The 17914-nt window shown below is 36.2% G+C and overlaps 2 protein-coding genes across 3 annotated transcripts; both read left to right on the top strand.

Moving 5' to 3' along the window:
* Positions 1–296: 296 nt before the first annotated feature.
* SHMT (serine hydroxymethyltransferase, mitochondrial-like) lies at positions 297–6713 on the top strand. 2 transcript variants are annotated; one of them, XM_015313581.1, is made up of 16 exons: positions 297–558; positions 644–694; positions 777–863; positions 1720–1841; positions 1962–2038; positions 2127–2251; positions 2926–3018; positions 3532–3624; positions 3743–3940; positions 4074–4178; positions 4772–4837; positions 4986–5063; positions 5307–5418; positions 5498–5608; positions 5992–6143; positions 6515–6713. In XM_015313581.1, exons 1-15 carry the CDS (start codon positions 469–471, stop codon positions 6138–6140), a joined length of 1557 nt encoding a protein of 518 aa, XP_015169067.1. In that variant the 5' UTR covers positions 297–468; the 3' UTR covers positions 6141–6143; positions 6515–6713. The 2 variants fall into 2 exon arrangements, with proteins under 2 accessions (XP_015169067.1, NP_001275486.1); NM_001288557.1 differs by having other exon boundaries at positions 464–558; positions 5992–6156; positions 6515–6681.
* Positions 6714–7958: 1245 nt separating this feature from the next.
* On the top strand, positions 7959–17017 carry LOC102591157 (probable cytosolic oligopeptidase A). Its single transcript, XM_006357702.2, has 16 exons — positions 7959–8445; positions 8528–8695; positions 9346–9469; positions 10033–10109; positions 10570–10713; positions 10813–11043; positions 11135–11225; positions 11595–11716; positions 12383–12490; positions 12589–12834; positions 13420–13565; positions 14163–14280; positions 15100–15291; positions 16380–16445; positions 16527–16598; positions 16747–17017. The coding sequence occupies exons 1-16, from the start codon at positions 7996–7998 to the stop codon at positions 16825–16827; spliced, it is 2436 nt and encodes an 811-aa protein (XP_006357764.1). The 5' UTR covers positions 7959–7995; the 3' UTR covers positions 16828–17017.
* The last annotated feature ends 897 nt before the right edge of the window (positions 17018–17914 follow it).

Below are 17914 nucleotides of genomic sequence, written 5' to 3'. Positions count from 1 at the left end.
ATGGCTCCTATTACAGAATACGATCGCTACGTTACAATAATTTCCACGGAAGATACGCATATCATATGCCCCACAAACAATCGAATTACTGGTCCAATTTTACACTTTAGTGCACAAAAATGAAATTATTTTTAAGAATATAATACTATGCTAATTGCTAAGTTTGAATTGATTATGTAATGAGTAACAATAATGTGCTGTATTCCAGATGTAATAGTATATGATTAAGATTTTAAACAATGTCTTTAGTAGTTAATGGAGTAACTTTTAACACGAGTAAAAAAGAAAAGGATATGGAATATGATGAGTAAGGTGGCGCCATAACGACCATAAAATTTATCCAAATTTCTACCACCACCCAAACACCATCTTCCAATCCAGACAAAAAACATTCACTATAACTCTTTGAAAGTGTGTGTGTGTGTGTTGAAAGTGTGTGTTGGCTGGTGCAGAAGGTGGACAGCTGCAATGGCTATGGCAATAGCTCTTCGGAGGCTTTCCGCTACAGTTGACAAACCGGTTAAGAGTCTCTACAATGGTGGCTCTCTCTATTACATGGTTTGTATTTAATACTTGTTTATTTATAGTAGTACTACGTATTACTTTTCCTTAAGTTATCTTTACTTTGCTTTGTTTGTTGCAGTCATCACTGCCTAATGAAGCTGTATACGACAAAGAAAAATCTGGGGTAGCTGTAAGTTCATGATGAATTGGAATCAATGTGTTATTTGAAATTATACTTGTGTTTTTTTCATTTCTGACTTGAATACTTTCAGTGGCCAAAGCAACTGAATGCTCCACTAGAGGTTGTTGATCCTGAGATTGCTGACATTATTGAGCATGAGAAAGCACGCCAATGGAAGGTTCTATCTTCTTCTCTTTTTTTTTTCTTTCTTTTCCATCTCTCACTTACTCAAATTTTGTTCAATTACTTATACTGATAAAAGCTTTACCGCAAAGGGATTAAGGCTCAGATTGTAGCAAATTAGAACATTTAACTAGTAATACTTCGGAACCTGTGCCAAACATTGATTTTTCAATTTCAATAAACAAGTCTATATGAAACCTCTTGCATGCTTTCTCTGTCGAGTTTGTTGCACGAGGATTATATAGTGCGGTTTACTTAGTTTGTGGGCTATTACACTGGAGCAGGGTCAATCATATGTGCACCCAAAGTGTAGTGGTTGCGGGTTCCCTTGTCATAAAAAAATAAACAAGTCTATATGAAATTACTTTTAGATATTTTTAGTATCGGTGATGTCCATGTCAATTTGCTCACACCTCAATTATTCCACCAATATTGGCTACCTAGCATCGGTACAGGGCTTAGATAGATGGGGAAAAATTACCTGGTGTTGTTTGTGTCGGCTGGGATTTGGCTCCTGGTATGCCATTGTTTTGACTCACTTTATTGTCCTCCAGACTACACCTTTGAGTATAAATGCCTTTCAGATTACTTCGTGGGGAGTTCCAACTTCCACCTGCTGAAATTAATTTAACTTATCAATCTCCTGTTAAGAGCATTGAATGCTTAACTAAAAATTCTTTATCAGTAGTGAAAAGGCTAGCTAAGAATTATATAGTATGTCTCATTTCTTTTACTCTTCTTATCACATATAGCATCCATTCTGCTAGTTGTCTTTCTTTTGTTTAAGATGCAAAGAAGCAGTTAGCTATGGAAGTTAAATGTCTTACCAAAGTTCAAAATGCTTTCTTTAGGGGCTCGAACTCATTCCATCAGAAAATTTCACTTCTGTTTCGGTGATGCAAGCAGTTGGATCAGTCATGACTAACAAGTACAGTGAAGGATATCCTGGTGCCAGATACTATGGGGGAAATGAGTACGCAGAATGTTTGCTATTTTTCAACTCCTAAGACTTTTGTCATTAACCTGTATTTTCATGTCATATATCAACTTCAGATTTTATTTTAACATTATGAAAGAATGGGTGGCTGTCCAGGTACATAGACATGGCAGAAACCTTATGCCAGAAACGTGCTTTGGAAGCATTCAGGTTGGATCCTGCAAAATGGGGAGGTAATAAATTTTGTTCAATTATATTTTATCGCCTAAATAGTGCTAGAAACTAAAAGTACTCATTTCAATTAACCTTTTTTTATTGCAGTGAATGTGCAGCCTCTATCAGGATCACCCGCTAATTTTCAAGTTTACACTGCATTATTAAAACCTCATGAGAGAATCATGGCTCTTGATCTTCCTCATGGTGGACATCTTTCTCATGGATATCAGGTACTTCTATATTTTGTTGTTTCTCGTCGTATATGGCTGGTTTCTGTTGTTGCAAACTAATACCATTACTTTAAAAAGTGTGGGCACTTAAGAAGCTTGCACTAGTATTTGTGGTGTAAATACTATACTCCTTCCAGGGTCCTTTGTAATAGGCAATTAATGTTTTCTGGGCTTCTATGAGGTGCATTTGGTTATACTTCTTATGTTCCTCTGCCTTACCATTCTCGTGGATGAGGAATTTCACTCGGGCTTCGGCCAACATCCCATAAATGTTATCTGATATGTGAGTAAAGGACAGTTTAAACTGAACTGCTGTTAAATGTGGCTGTATGCAATTTCTGTCAGGTTGGTTCATATATTGCATTGATCTTTGTTAGTTAAAATGTTGGTGATGCTTTTCCTCTTTAGAAGACCAAACTTTTCTGCTTTAAAATCACGCATGATCTTAAATCTGGAAGTTATTGCTGGTAAAATTTGAGAAAAATGAAGTTCAACACAAGTGAACTGGTGCATATATGAGTCCATGTCCCTATTATGTTCATACATTCCGTACAGATCTGGAGTTAGAGTCAGCTTATTCTTGGAAAACCTTGATTTCTTCTTTCTAGTGCAATTATTGTATGATTTAATTTTAGTTACACTAATACAGCGTGTCTTATGTTTATTTATCACAGACTGATACAAAGAAGATATCTGCAGTCTCTATATTCTTTGAGACAATGCCATACAGACTCGATGAGAGCACTGGCTATATTGACTATGACCAGGTAGTTTTTTGCTTTCATATAGTTTTATTCATTTGATCTCTACCCTTCACCCTCTCCTTTTGAATGGTGTACCCCTATAATCATATTCAGCATTGTAAATCAAGTTTCCTTTTAAGAGTTTGTTGTCATTCGTCAAAAGTTATGTAGAGGCACAAAGCATAATATAACATGATGAAAACTAGAAGTAACTTAATGTGATATCAGAAGGTCCTTTTGATTCAGCATAATGATTTCCAGATAACTTGTCATTAGTATGAGACAATAAGTTGGAGCTAGCATTGCCTCCATTATTATATTTTTCAGATTATTTTGATGTTTCTTTTACTTCTTATAACTGATTTTTCGTCTGGTTATGTTAGCAAGTGTAAAAGAAACTTGTCAGTCATAAATGTTTATTCAGATAATTAGTACTATTGAAGGCTAATCCACTTTACTGTGTGCTTGTAATGTTAGAATTTTATTAACGGATACCTAATCTCTTTAAACATTTCGTGACTCTTATTTTTTCTGCAGCTCGAGAAAAGTGCCACACTCTTTCGGCCAAAATTGATTGTTGCTGGTGCTAGTGCCTACGCACGTCTTTATGACTATGACAGAATCCGAAAGGTTAACTTTACTTTACCATGGTGCAATATTTACTTAATTGTCTATATTAAGTTAAGTTGATAACTTGATAAATTTTAGAGAAGGCATTTGAACTTGTGCCTTTTTGCATATCTGGCAGGTTTGCAACAAACAGAAAGCTATTTTGTTAGCAGATATGGCACACATTAGTGGATTGGTTGCAGCTGGAGTTATCCCATCACCATTTGATTATGCTGATGTTGTCACTACCACAACCCACAAGTCCCTTCGTGGCCCTCGTGGTGCTATGATTTTTTACAGGAAGGGTGTTAAAGAGGTTAACAAGCAAGGCAAGGAGGTTAGTAAAAGAGCAGACTTCCACTTAAACTGTCACCTCAGCATCACATCTCCTAAAATATTTAACCAGTTTCATATGACCTACTAACTAGTGTCAAAACTAATAGCATAATTATTTCATGCTAATTTTGAAGGTTTTCTACGACTATGAAGACAAAATTAACCAGGCAGTCTTTCCTGGACTTCAAGGTGGTCCCCACAATCACACCATCACTGGCTTGGCAGTTGCCTTGAAACAGGTTTCATATCTTTACAACAACATTTTTGATAGTTCAGTTAATTGTATAGCCACTGGTGGCTAAGTAAAGGATCTTCTTACTCATTATTTAGGGATGTGAGAGATCTCTGTGTGCTAGCCGAAGAAATAAGCCTTTTGAGATTTAAGAGCTGAAGGCTTTTGACCTTAGTTCAGCAAATGATTTTGTGAAACAAGCAGAATACAGAGCACTTATTGTCCCGGAATTTCACTAACACCCGCAGATAGCACTTCTGATGTCTTACTAAATTGTTCCTTTTTTGCTCGAAGTGTGAAAAAACATATGATTATATGAAACAGCTTGTCAAGGAATGCAAATTAAAGCTGTAAAAGGTCTAAAAACAAAGATAAATGCCATTTATGTACTACTGTATTCAAAGAGTTTTGAGGTTTTGGAAGAACCGATCTCTCTAACCATGGGAAATTCTTCTTACTCCTTGTTGGCTTCAATACTTTCTGAAATAACTTCACCAAACTCGAAAGGCATTCCATTTTGCTCTTGAGTATTTTTTAGGTAATTATGAAATTATTGTGATGGTGCTTGTTCTCACTATGCTTCTAATTTACTAAATGCAGGCCACTACTCCAGAATACAGAGCTTACCAAGAGCAAGTTCTCAGCAACTCCTCAAAATTTGCCCAGGTAAGAGTCAATGAAATATGCAGTTCCCAACAGAAGCATATTAGTGAAATCCATAGTTTATTTTTAAAAAAATTATAAATTATGGTTGACTCATTATCTCCATAATATTGCTTTCTTCATTGCTGTTGCATATTTTTCAATCCTGCAGGCTTTAGGGGAGAAGGGCTATGAACTTGTCTCTGGAGGAACCGATAATCACTTGGTTTTGGTGAACATGAAAAACAAGGTAAAGTACGAACTTCTAGGACAAGGGAGAAACCTTCCTCGTGAGTTGTCTGTGAGGACACTAAATTTAACAATTGCTTTTGATGAATTAAAATTTAAGCAATACAGTTATTACAGTGAGCTCTTTAAAAGATCAGCTGAGATATTAGTGCATGAGGTTGCTGCATGTTATACATTGGCATCTGTTACACTCTATCACGAAAGAAATAATACAATGCAAGTACTGAGCCTGGTCCTTTTACAGGGTATTGATGGTTCCAGGGTTGAAAAAGTCTTGGAAGCTGTACATATTGCAGCCAACAAGAACACCGTTCCTGGAGATGTATCTGCCATGGTCCCTGGTGGCATCAGAATGGGTAAGACCTCTCTCTTTGATATTTTCTTCATTAGTTATTCTTCCTTGTAAACAAACTAAGTAAAACTATTGTTAATCAGGAACTCCTGCACTCACTTCTCGGGGATTTCTTGAGGAAGATTTTGTTAAAGTTGCTGATTTCTTTGATGCTGCTGTGAAGATAGCAGTGAAAGTAAAGGCTGAAACTCAAGGTGTGTAAGATTCCAGCTATACACGTTCGTGTAGTTAAGTTGACCTATTACAAGATGCAACTCTTCATATTAAGTATGATATGGTAACCTGGAAAACAAAGTAATAATCTGCAATGACCAATTGAGCTTTACCAATAGTGTAAATATTCTTAACACTATCAATGCATATGAATTAAATCTCATAAAGCAATACCTTGTCTATAGATGTCCGACTTGTTAGGTATACATAAGTATGTGTTATTCCTTTTATTATCACCCTTTTAGTTCTTTAGTGTAAAGGCTTAGATTTTGTTACCTCAAATGCTTGATCATTTGAATTCGTGTGGTTTTTTAAAACTACGAACTACTTTCACTGTTACCATAATATCATCTTCTTGTATCAGGGACAAAGTTGAAAGACTTTGTAGCAACACTAGAATCCAGTGCTCCAATCAAGTCTGAAATTGCAAAACTCCGTCATGATGTGGAGGAGTATGCTAAGCAGTTCCCTACAATTGGGTTTGAGAAAGAAACCATGAAGTACAAAAACTAAGAGGTACATACACAAGGTATGTCATTGAGGTACTTTGTTTCGTCACGAACTGTGTCCCTTTGACTATGATGAGCCACAAAGCAATCAAAATTTATGAAAACATTATGGTACTTCAAATCAGATAGCCTGTGATGTGAAAACATAAGGATCATTTTCTATGCTATGAGATTGGAATATTATCAGCAAATATTCAGCATAATAATATGGATCTCAAAGAAACTTGGACATGTTTGGTTTGCTTGAGTAGTACTTCATACTTCAGATCAGATTTACTCCTTTATATCCTATTCAAATGTGATTATTTTCCTTGCTCTTCATTTTCATTCGAGACTCATTTGTTTTCTTTTCCCGTTTGTGGTTTGTTCGTGTAACAGGCACCTAATATCCAGATTCATAAAGGTGAAAGGGGAAGAAAATCCAACCATGACTTGCTTTCAAGTACATGTTCTCATGCTTATAATATGTAAAGAAATCTAGCAGATGTTGGTTCCCATGTATGCAGTTTGTATATTTAACACTTACAGTCCAACTGAGGTCCTTTTAAAGCAATAAACTTTTGTTACCTTTCATGAATTTTGTTCATTGATTCTGTTATCTCAATGCTGCTTTATTCCCTTGAGATTATCATGTTACTGGCATGAGGCACCTTACAGTGAATGAAGGTAACCTAGTTGACTAAAAGCCTACCATATCACTGATACTGCCCAGCAACAAATAAAATATTGCACTATTACTGATCAGGTAGTCAAATAGTTTTCTTGAGCATGATTCTTTAAAGATTTTTGAATCATTTTTATTTAAAGTACTTTTTACGTAGTTTCTTTATGTGTTCTTTTCAAATAAGAGATCATGTCTGAATTCATACCCAGAGTGGTGATACCATGACTACCATTCGACGAGAGCTTGGACAACTTACAAGTTAGCTTGTGCTTTTCACGATAAAACTCCATATTGATAATATCTCGCAAAATCAAGTCTCCATACTCTTGATAGATCAAGGCATCAACATATATGATGCCATCTATTGGAACAAGCCATCTCTTTCAAACTTCTTAATATCAGAAGGAAATGACCTATAACATCTCACCTTCGAGGAATCTCTCAAAAACTGACCTCCTCTTTCTCTCAAGTTTGGGACCTTTGGCATAATATATCAAAAGCTTTAACCACTAGGCCAAGCAGCTCACATATGAGGAAAGCACACGGCTGAAATACACTTGTTAATACTCGAGATTGTTTATTTGCACAACATATGACTGTTTATTTGCACAACATATGACAATTTCCAAGATGTACATAACAACATGAAAGCACACAACTGAAGCACACATGTTGATGACAGTTTTCAAGATGTACATAACAACATGAAAGCACACAGCTGAAGCACACATGTCAACGCTCGAGATTATTTATTTGCTCAACATATGACAGTTTTCAAAATGTACAGAACAACATGAAAGCACACATGTTGACGCTCGAGACCGTGTATTTGCACAACAAACATATGATAGTTTTAAAGATATACATGACAACATGAAAGCACACAACTGAAGCACATATATTGACGCTCGAAACTGTTATTTGCACAACATATGACAATTTTTAAGATGTACATAACAACACGTGACTATTTTTATAAGCATAGTATGAATGATTGAGATCAAATCTTTTATCAAGTATCAAGCCAAGTATCAAATAAATAAGATCTAGCTTATTAAGTCATGTTATAGTAATTAAATAATTCAATTCAATATACTAATACATCACATCAAACATATACATGAGTCTAAAAAGAGAATTACTAGACTTTTAACTTTATTCAGAACTTGTACAAAAAGAAAAAAAAAAGGCCAAGATGAAATATAGGAGGATAGGGTCACCGCCAAGCCGAATCCTGTACGGCTCCACTACCACTCCGTCACTTATATTAACCCTCCTCCTCATTTTAATGGCGACTCGTTTTTCTCTATCTCGTTCAGCTCATTTTTGCTTAAGACCCACTTCTTCTTTTTCCCCTTCATCTACCAAAAACCTACTTCAGTGCCGTTCTTGTTCCCTTTGGTCCTCCTCTTTCTCTCTCTGTCTTCACACTTTCCGCAAGTCAACTTCTCCCGGTAATCGCCCTCGCAAATCCATCACCGTCCGATCATTTTCTCCGTCGTCGGCATCCATTTCCGATCATCCTTCTAAAATGTCGATGGCTTCCGATGACAATCCTTTGTTGAAAGACTTCGATTTCCCACCATTCGATGTAATCGAAGCCAAGCACGTCCGACCTGGAATTCGTGCCTTGCTTAAGAAAATAGTATGTTTCGATTTCTCTTATATACTTGGAAAGAACGTAGGGTTTAGTAGCGTGGCGCGTTAATTTTGTGATTTGAGTGTAGGATGAGGAATTGAGCGCTTTGGAGAAGACTGTGGAGCCTACCTGGCCGAAGCTGGTGGAGCCGTTGGAGAAGATCATTGATAGATTGACGGTTGTTTGGGGTGCGGTGAATCATCTCAAGTCCGTCAAAGATAATCCCGAACTTCGTTCCGCTCTTGAAGAAGTTCAGGTTCGTAATCTTGCGGCCTTTTTGCATCACAATCAGAATTTTCTTGAAGAATAATATAATCCTGAACCCCTTTTGGACTAATGATATAGTTTTCTTGAAGAATCTTTGCTTTAAGCCATACCAATTATTTTTTTTGTGTATTTTGTCAAAGATCTCTAATTTCTTTTACTCTCAGAGTGTAAAGATGTTGTCTCTTTCGTTCAATCAACACAACGTGGTTCTTTTCCTTTCCCATGTTCTTGAATTTCTCCCTACAATTTGTTTTGAGTTTTTTTTTTTTTTACATCAACTCTATACCACAACAATCATGAGTAATTTAGTAGTCTTGTCTCTCTGTAGATTCAAATTTTAATTTGTATTATAGCTTTTATATTGTCCCTCTGGTTCCATTAAAGAAAAGCAGAAGAAGATTTGAACCATTGATAAAAAGGATATTAATCAGAGTTGTTTGCTGGATAGATAATGATATCTTCTGTTTGACTACACACTTTTTTTAAGATTCAATCTAATATACATCCTTTTATACACCTTTAAGTTTGAGGCTTGATATGTGTCTTATTGCAAGATTCCATGCTCTTTTCTCCTTATCCTCAGATACACTACTACTTTCATTTGGCTTGCATCATTGATACTATTTACTTCTCGTGCAGCCGGAAAAAGTTGCTTTTCAGCTTAAATTGGGTCAGAGTAAGCCAATCTATAATGCATTCAAAGCCATCCGAGAGTCACCTGAGTGGGACTCTTTGAATGATGCTCGTAAACGAATAGTTGAATGTAAGTTCATGAACTTATTTTTCCTTTAATCTTTTCGAATTTGGGAGGCAAGGTGTCTTTAAGCATGAAAATCTATTTAATTCCTGTTGCAGTCTGTCTAGGACTGTAGTTTTAGTTTTTCTTTTCCTAATGCATCAGGTCCCCTCTGCCAATTTTTTTTGGTAGTTGTGCAGAATCGTTATTGATTATCCAGTGAAGCTGAGAACTGTATATTAATAAAATTGCACGTACAGTAATTTCTTTGCAACTTCCATGAAGAGTGCCATTTGAGTGAAAATTTGTGTTCATTTTCATTTACATGGGTCAAAATTTGCTGTATCAGTGCTTGTTGGTCACATGATTCCATTAAAAATTCAACTGTTGTTTCCCAACCTACCCCACCCGCCCTCCCCCAAAAAAAAAGAAACAGAAAGAAAGAAAAAGAGAAATCAAAGAAGACCCCAAATTCCTGAACTCAAAAAAACAGGAAACATATTTTTAATGTTTAACTTTCTTTTGAGGTCTTTCCAGCGCATTGCCTGCAATTAAATGGTCATCTCACACTCTGCTTCTTGCTCGTGCAGCGCAAATAAAGGAGGCTGTACTAAGTGGTATCTCTCTTGAGGATGATAAAAGAGAGCAATTTAACAAGATTGAACAGGTGTGCTCTGGTTTCTTGTTGAACATAGTCTTCTCATTGTTCTATACCCATCAAATGTCTCTTCTTAAATGCACTCTTAACAAGTGGAAAATTTAATGGACTGGTATTAAAGCAGTATATCTACAGGTGATGCCTTTTAGATGTATGCTTGATGTTATTTTACTTATACACCTGTCTGATTTATGTTGTGGATGTTTTACCATTTTCTCTGAAAATATTTTGACGGATTTTTACTTTGTTTTGGGTGGTTGGAGGCTTTGCATGCGAAGTGTTTGTTTATTCAAATCGCTAGATGATTATGTTGGAACTAAAAGTAACTGAGAATATTCCTGTTCAATTTTTACAGATTTTATCCTCATAGTAATATTTTGACTTATTGCAAACAGTCAGACCATTACTGCACAGCTGAAACTGTATTTTAAGTCACTATCTTGCATTTGACCTTAACTTCATTTTGCAGGATTTAGCAAAGCTATCTCAGAAATTTGAGGAAAATGTTCTAGATTCCACCAAGAAGTTTGAAAAATTAATAACAGATAAGAAGGATATTGAGGGATTGCCTGCCACATCTCTTGGTTTGGCTGCACAGACAGCAGTGTCTAAGGTAACACGGAAGCTCTCTTTGTGGATGTTTGACAACTGAATTAACTTTGGTTACCTTATCTCTTATGCGTTCTCCTTTGCTGCCTGTGTCTAATAACAGGGGCACGAAAATGCTACTGCAGAAGACGGGCCATGGATCATCACATTGGATGCGCCAAGTTATATGTCTGTGATGCAACATGCAAAGAATAGAACTCTAAGAGAAGAGGTGTACCGTGCTTATATAAACCGTGCTTCTAGTGGAGACCTTGATAACACTGAAATAATTAACCAAATTTTAAAGCTTAGATTGGAAAAGGCTAAGCTCCTTGGATACAATAACTATGCTGAGGTATACAATTTAAAAAAAAAACTCACACTAACATCTATGTTGTTTAAATGTCTTTTATCTTTTTGAAAATTAAAATGGTTTACGGATACAGGTAAGCATGGCGTTGAAAATGGCCACTGTTGAAAAAGCTGAAGAGCTTTTAGAAAAGCTTCGCAGTGCTTCTTGGGATCCTGCAGTTAAAGGTAGGGCCTATAAAAGCATCTCAATGGTATTTGAGATGTAAACTATACAGTCTTTTTTATGAGCTTTTATGTTTTTGATTTACTTTTTACTTCATCAATTCCGAGTTCCTTTTTTAGTTTTTATTTACTAGACATGAGGTAAAATAGACAAATCCTGATAGATGATAAAATCTTTAAAAAAAGGTTGTCTTTTCTTTTTGTTTATTTATTTTGAAAACAAGATACTGCTAACCACCTTATTTTTTGTGCTTTGTGATATGAATTGCTTTTCTTTTTTCTCTTCTCCCCTTGATGCAACCAAAATAATTGGTTGACCTCTCTTAGTTGGCAATGTTTTGTGTTTACAAGCTTTTCCCTTGATCTATGTAGATTTGGAAGACCTGAAAGATTTCTGTAAAAGTCAAGGTTCTCCAGAAGCTGATGATCTGAACCATTGGGATATTACTTTCTGGAGTGAGAGGCTTCGTGAATCTAAGTATGAGCTAAACGAGGTGGGCCGTCTCTCTATTTCTCCCCCCCTTTATTTTTGTGTTCAAGAAAAAATGGACCTTGAGTCTAACTTAAACCAAAAGTTAGCTTGAGGATTTTCCCAAGACCATAAAAGCAGACAACAACTCTTTTCGTCAACCAATGTGAGATACTTGACAGTGTTGATTGGAAACAGTAAACGATGTGCATGCGGATGTGCAGATGTGATTTTTTCTTGTACATTTTTTGAAATGCCTTCTTCTGATGTCTGTTTATCTTCTGATAGTTGACGAGTATTGTAGAAGTTTTATGCTCTTCCTAATCATCCTTTCTTAAACCAAACTTTATAACGAATTGAGTTGAAAAAATGACAAGCAATGTACCCCTCCTTATAGTTTGAGACCATTACTATCTTGCTAAGTAGAATATATTTTAGCTTCATTATGGTGTTTCTTTACACACGTGTATCATTGTTCATTTTAGCTACAATTATTTTAGTACTTGCTTTAGTAATAACTAATATCAACACAAGTCCCTTCTCTTTCTCGTTTGACCAGTAAGTAACAAGTCCCTTCTTTGGTTTTGTCAATAGACCACTCTGCCTCTAGCATTCAATAAATGCTCTACATTGTAGAACTTCCTTTTGATGCTTGTGTACAGCTCTGAGTTCACATGCTGCTTATTTGCAGGAAGAACTACGCCCATACTTTTCGTTGCCTAGAGTTATGGATGGTCTTTTTAACCTTGTAAAGATGCTGTTTGATATCAATGTTGAGCCAGTTGATGGATTAGCTCCAGTAAGACTTAGTTCACTTGCCTTTCCTTTTACCTTTGTTCCTCCTGCTCCTGTATGCAGTGGCAAATAATGTTGTGCACCGATGTGTGTGATTTCTAGGTTTGGAACAATGATGTCCGGTTTTACCGCGTGAATGATTCCTCTGGAAGTCCTATTGCCTACTTTTATTTTGATCCATACTCTCGTCCATCTGAGAAACGTGGAGGTGCTTGGATGGATGAAGTTGTTAGCCGAAGCCGTGTATTATCACGAGATGGTTCCAATGCTAGATTGCCTGTTGCGCACATGGTTTGTAATCAGATGCCACCAGTTGGGGATAAACCCAGCCTAATGACATTCCGTGAGGTAAGCATGTGTTTCGACTCTTAGTGCCTTCAATAAGCTATTGTGCTGCATGGTATGACAGCTTTGGCTAATCTCCTACTTGTTAGGCTTTGCATCAGAGTGGGTTTTTAAGTAATTTTCTTTTGGGTGGATATGGGTGGTTGTGAGAAGGACATGAGCAAATGTTTTAGCAGATATTTTAACTAATTTTAGGTTTAGGAATATTTCTAACATAATGTAAATGATTATGTCAATGTTGGGTATTACTGTGTAAACACAGTATCTTCTATCCCTCTCATTCCTTATTATTCGTGGGGAAACATCTGATGGCCGGGTTTTCTCTTTCTTCTTTTATATAAAAACCCCAGGTTACAGTGCTTCTTCTCTCGAATCCTTTTGTTCAAGGTCTCGACAGACAGAAAATTTTATGTACTCTTGACTTCTTCATTAGCTTGTTTCTGAGATACTTGATGCTTTAGATCATTTGCAGGGTTGTATCTATAGTTCATGAAAATTTATGGCAATATAGTACCAAACATTTACTTTTACACAAGTAAAGTTACCATCAGGCGTGTTTTTGGTATTGAATACGTTCTGCTTTTGTAGGTTGAGACTGTCTTCCATGAATTTGGACATGCCCTTCAGCATATGCTAACTAAGCAGGATGAGGGTTTGGTTGCTGGCATAAGGGGTGTAGAGTGGGATGCTGTTGAATTGCCATCACAATTCATGGAAAATTGGTGCTATCACAGGTACAGTGATGTCCTTGTAATGATACTTGATCCATTTAGTTTTGGTTGAAAAACCAAATAAGGTCTCCACTTATGTTTCCAAAACAAAAAAGGTGGACAAAATACTTTTTCAAAATAGCTATTTTCAGAGGGCCCCTGCCTGTTATGCGTGCCTAGGTCACTTTCAAGCTTAAGAAAAGAAAGGAACAAATTGATGAACTCTTAAAACATTATCAAAAGGATTCTTCTAAAACCAAACAAAACAAAACACCACCATTTAATCAACTCTTGTTTCATATGCTTTTTATGCTGTCTGTCGCTTCTAAGATGTCTCCATGCCAACATTCTCTCTCAATAAGTTACTTTTCAATGCAATTAATTTTTATTGTACTGAGTTTATATATGTTTGATTTTGTTTAGCTTCTCATAAATTGTACGCTTCACTTCAAAGGAGCCTGCGCGTCACTTTTCGCTTCAAGTCACACAGACCTTGTCAGATTTTGCACTTTTCACTTTTAAAAATACTGCAATAGTGATATGGTTGAAGAAATCCATGTTTCTTTTCCTTTGAATCAGTTAGCTGTTGATTACTCATTTTATTGATGAGCTGCTCTGCAGGGATACTCTGATGGGTATTGCTAAGCATCATGAAACTGGAGAGACACTCCCAGAAGACATATACAAGAAGCTTCTTGCCGCTAAGACTTTCCGTGCTGGTACCTTAAGTCTTCGGCAGGTGAGAACTGCCCCACTTTTCTCTTTTTGGGTCCTCTCTTACTTTGTTTTTCCAATAATAACTGTTTGATTGATCTTCCTTTCAACCATTATTGTATTAGCCAACAAATATATATTCCAAAGTTTTCATGCTCTATTTCTATATATAAAATAATTCATGTCTATGATCAGAGTCCTTAGTTTCCCCCTAAAACTCTTGGTGGGAGACATTAGTCTCTCCATAACATGCAGGTTCAAGACCTCCATGGGCCACCCAAAAAAAAGTTTCTCCATAACATGCATTTAATGTATACTATTTTGCTGGTTCATTTCTAATATTCTTTTGGTGTATTAAAGTTAATATACATATGTTTTCCCTTTCTATGTCGACTTTGAAATTGGAAGGGGAGAGAAACAAGATTTGAATGCACACTTTCTAAATCAGGTTTTCAGGAATAGTGACATTTTGTTGGATGTATGGTTATTCGTGGTTTGTCTTCAAGTCTAGTTAATCAATCAAGTTGTGTCAATAGTAAGTGCTCCAAAAGTATGTAAAACGGTAGTAGCCACTAAAGGGATGTTCTCTGTCGTTTTGATTCATGCACCAGTGCCTGCCTCTACCTGAATTGTCTTTGTTGGTTAGTTTCCTTTGCGTTCTTTGATTGTGTTTCTAGAACTCTAAATTGTTCCCATGGAGTAATGTATTATTCTGTAGATCTTTTCTTCTCTTTATTTATGGTGAAGGTATTTTATTTAAAATTGTCATCATTAATGATGTTAATGTCATGACTTCATAATGCTATTGAAATGCTTACCAGTGGCAATAAAACTTTCTTTGTAGTTGAGATTTGCAACTGTTGATCTTGAGTTACATGCAAAATATGTTCCGGGTGGTTCGGAATCAATCTATTGTGTTGACCAACGAGTCTCTAAGAAAACCCAAGTGCTTCCTCCACTCCCAGACGATAAGTTCCTTGCCAGTTTCAGTCACATTTTTGCTGGTGGATATGCTGCTGGATACTACAGTTACAAGGTGCTTCTCCCCTCTTTTTTTGGTTCTTAGCTCCTATATATTTCTAGTTAGTTGTATTTCCTGTGAGGGTTGGGTATTAATATTGTGGGGTTAAAGTGGAGAAGTTATATCTTTTTAGATCTATCGCTGCCTCTGAAATTTAGCTTTCACTTCTGTAATTTAAGAATGAACGATTCTTTTGTCAATCTTGTTGGTAATAATTAACTTTTTACTGCTTAATCTTAAAATTCCTCTGCCGTTTAGATAGCATATGCTTATATTGACCAAACTGTTAGGCTAGTACTGAAACTGTTGCTTTTATCCTAAGTTGCTCAGACTCTCCAAAAATGTTGCCGCACCCGTGTCGGATCCTTCAAAATTGCACTAGTTTTGAAGGATCCACCACACATCTGATGACATTTTTTAAGAGTCCGAGCAACATAGCTTGTATCTGCCTTTTGCTCAGCAGCATAATATTTCTCTTATATTGACATAGTACTGGTAATAGGTTTTCGATGGATTTTCTATTATCATCTATTCCCGTTAACTACATATTGCACTAGTTTTGAAGGATCCACCACACATCTGATGACATTTTTTAAGAGTCCGAGCAACATAGCTTGTATCTGCCTTTTGCTCAGCAGCATAATATTTCTCTTATATTGACATAGTACTGGTAATAGGGTTTCGATGGATTTTCTATTATCATCTATTCCCGTTAACTACATATTGCACTAGTTTTGAAGGATCCGCCACCCATCTGTTGACATTTTTTAAGAGTCCGAGCAACATAGCTTGTATCTGTCCTTTTGCTCAGCAGCATAATATTTCTCTTATATTGACATAGTACTGGTAATAGGTTTTCGATGGATTTTCTATTATCATCTATTCCTGTTAACTATACATTCTTTATATAGTATTTCCGTCTTTAAGAAATAACTTTTTGGATTTAGATGTTCTACTAATTAGACTGTTGAAATCTCCTTTCTTTCTAGTGGTTTTATATCTTCTTCTATATAAAAAAAAATGAATTTTGGGGAGACTTGTTCTAGAACTCAAGGCATGCTTTAACCACCTCTCAAGTACAAAGTATTTTCCAATTTGTGCAGTGGGCAGAGGTTTTGTCTGCAGATGCTTTCTCTGCTTTTGAAGATGTTGGACTAGAGAATGAGAAGGTAAAGTTTAGAATTTTTGCTTCCGTAATCTTTAGTCATATTTTTCACCATTCAACTAATAGTGGCTTTAAATTTGAGTAGGCTGTAAAAGAAACAGGCCAGAGATTCAGGGAGACTGTTCTTGCTCTTGGAGGTGGAAAGGCTCCACTGGAGGTAGGGGGATTATAACCATGCCCAATGTCTTCTAATGTTTGCTCATTTTTTCAAGTGGATCACTTAATTCAGCTTTGGCCATTATTAGCAGTTCTGTTTTACTGTGTTTTAATTTGCCAAGACTGATGATTTTTGGATGCATATTCAGGTTTTCGTGCAATTTAGAGGACGGGAACCTTCTCCAGAACCGCTGCTTAGGCATAATGGCCTACTTACCTCTTCTGCATGAGATTGTTCTAGAACCTTCTGCAATGTTGGTGCGCCCCATTTTAAAGGCCATTAGAGACATTTGCATGCTTTGAGGTTTTTTGGGAGACTGATGCCACTGTAATTGTTTTCAAGTTATTATAAATAATTTACTTTAGAACAAAGCATTGCTACTGATTTACAGGTTATAAATGGATTTCTCATTTCTCGTCTCTGTTGCACATCCCTTTATGCCATTTTGATCATCATATGACATATATAGTAAGTGCAGCGTGCTAGTTGTAGGGGTTTGTTTGCTTAATTACCGTGAAATTACAATGGTAATGTTCTCTTCCAAGATAATTTTTGCTATATTGTTTCATTGTGGTGCTCTTGGTTTTTTCTCGCATTATTGTTCAAGTTGAATGGCTTCAACAGTTGGACCAAATGCTTGGGCAATTCTGCAGAAGTTTACTTTGGGGGTCGTTTGGTTGCTAGTTAGAGTTGCATAGGTATTAGTGACGTTGAAATAGCATGTCCAAAACAGCCCCCGAGAAGTTAGTGACGTTGAAATATATTTAACTGAGGTATCATAATTATTTTATTCGTGTTAGGAGTACTTGTTTTCATTAGCAGAAAAAAAAGAAAAAGAGGAGGGATTTTTCAATGCCCGTTAACTTCTCCACCCGAATGGGGTTGCACAACTTTATGCATCATCTCATTAATCCTCATTGCCATATAATGGTAAAAGAAATAATTATGATTTATTTTAATTGCCAAGTACAATAAATGCTTGTTTTGCAGGCTATTGATTTAGTCAAGTTCTCTGAATGTATTTTACTGCGCCGCTGAAAACCCCTTTAATTAGAAATAAAAAGATGTCCACTGTGCAAACTGCTGTTGGGGTTACTATAGTCGTATTGGCATACTTCATCAAATTTGTATTCATTCTTGTTCCAGAAAAAAAATGAAGGAATCCACCTATTAGGTATCTTTGATCAGGTGTAATCAAAGGTGAGAAGCACAAAAAAACTCTAAGGTTTGTTGGGGCTTTAAGTACAAATAAAGCGTGTGCTTTAATGAAGGAAGACGAAAATGGAGAAAAAAAATACAAATATTTATGTGTGAAG

The sequence above is a fragment of the Solanum tuberosum genome, unplaced genomic scaffold, assembly GCF_000226075.1.
Source record: "Solanum tuberosum cultivar DM 1-3 516 R44 unplaced genomic scaffold, SolTub_3.0 scf00244, whole genome shotgun sequence".
In the NCBI taxonomy this organism is placed as follows: domain Eukaryota; kingdom Viridiplantae; phylum Streptophyta; class Magnoliopsida; order Solanales; family Solanaceae; genus Solanum; species Solanum tuberosum.
The sequence above is the reverse complement of the archived record's forward strand: the minus strand, read 5'-3'. Positions and strand labels throughout refer to the sequence as shown.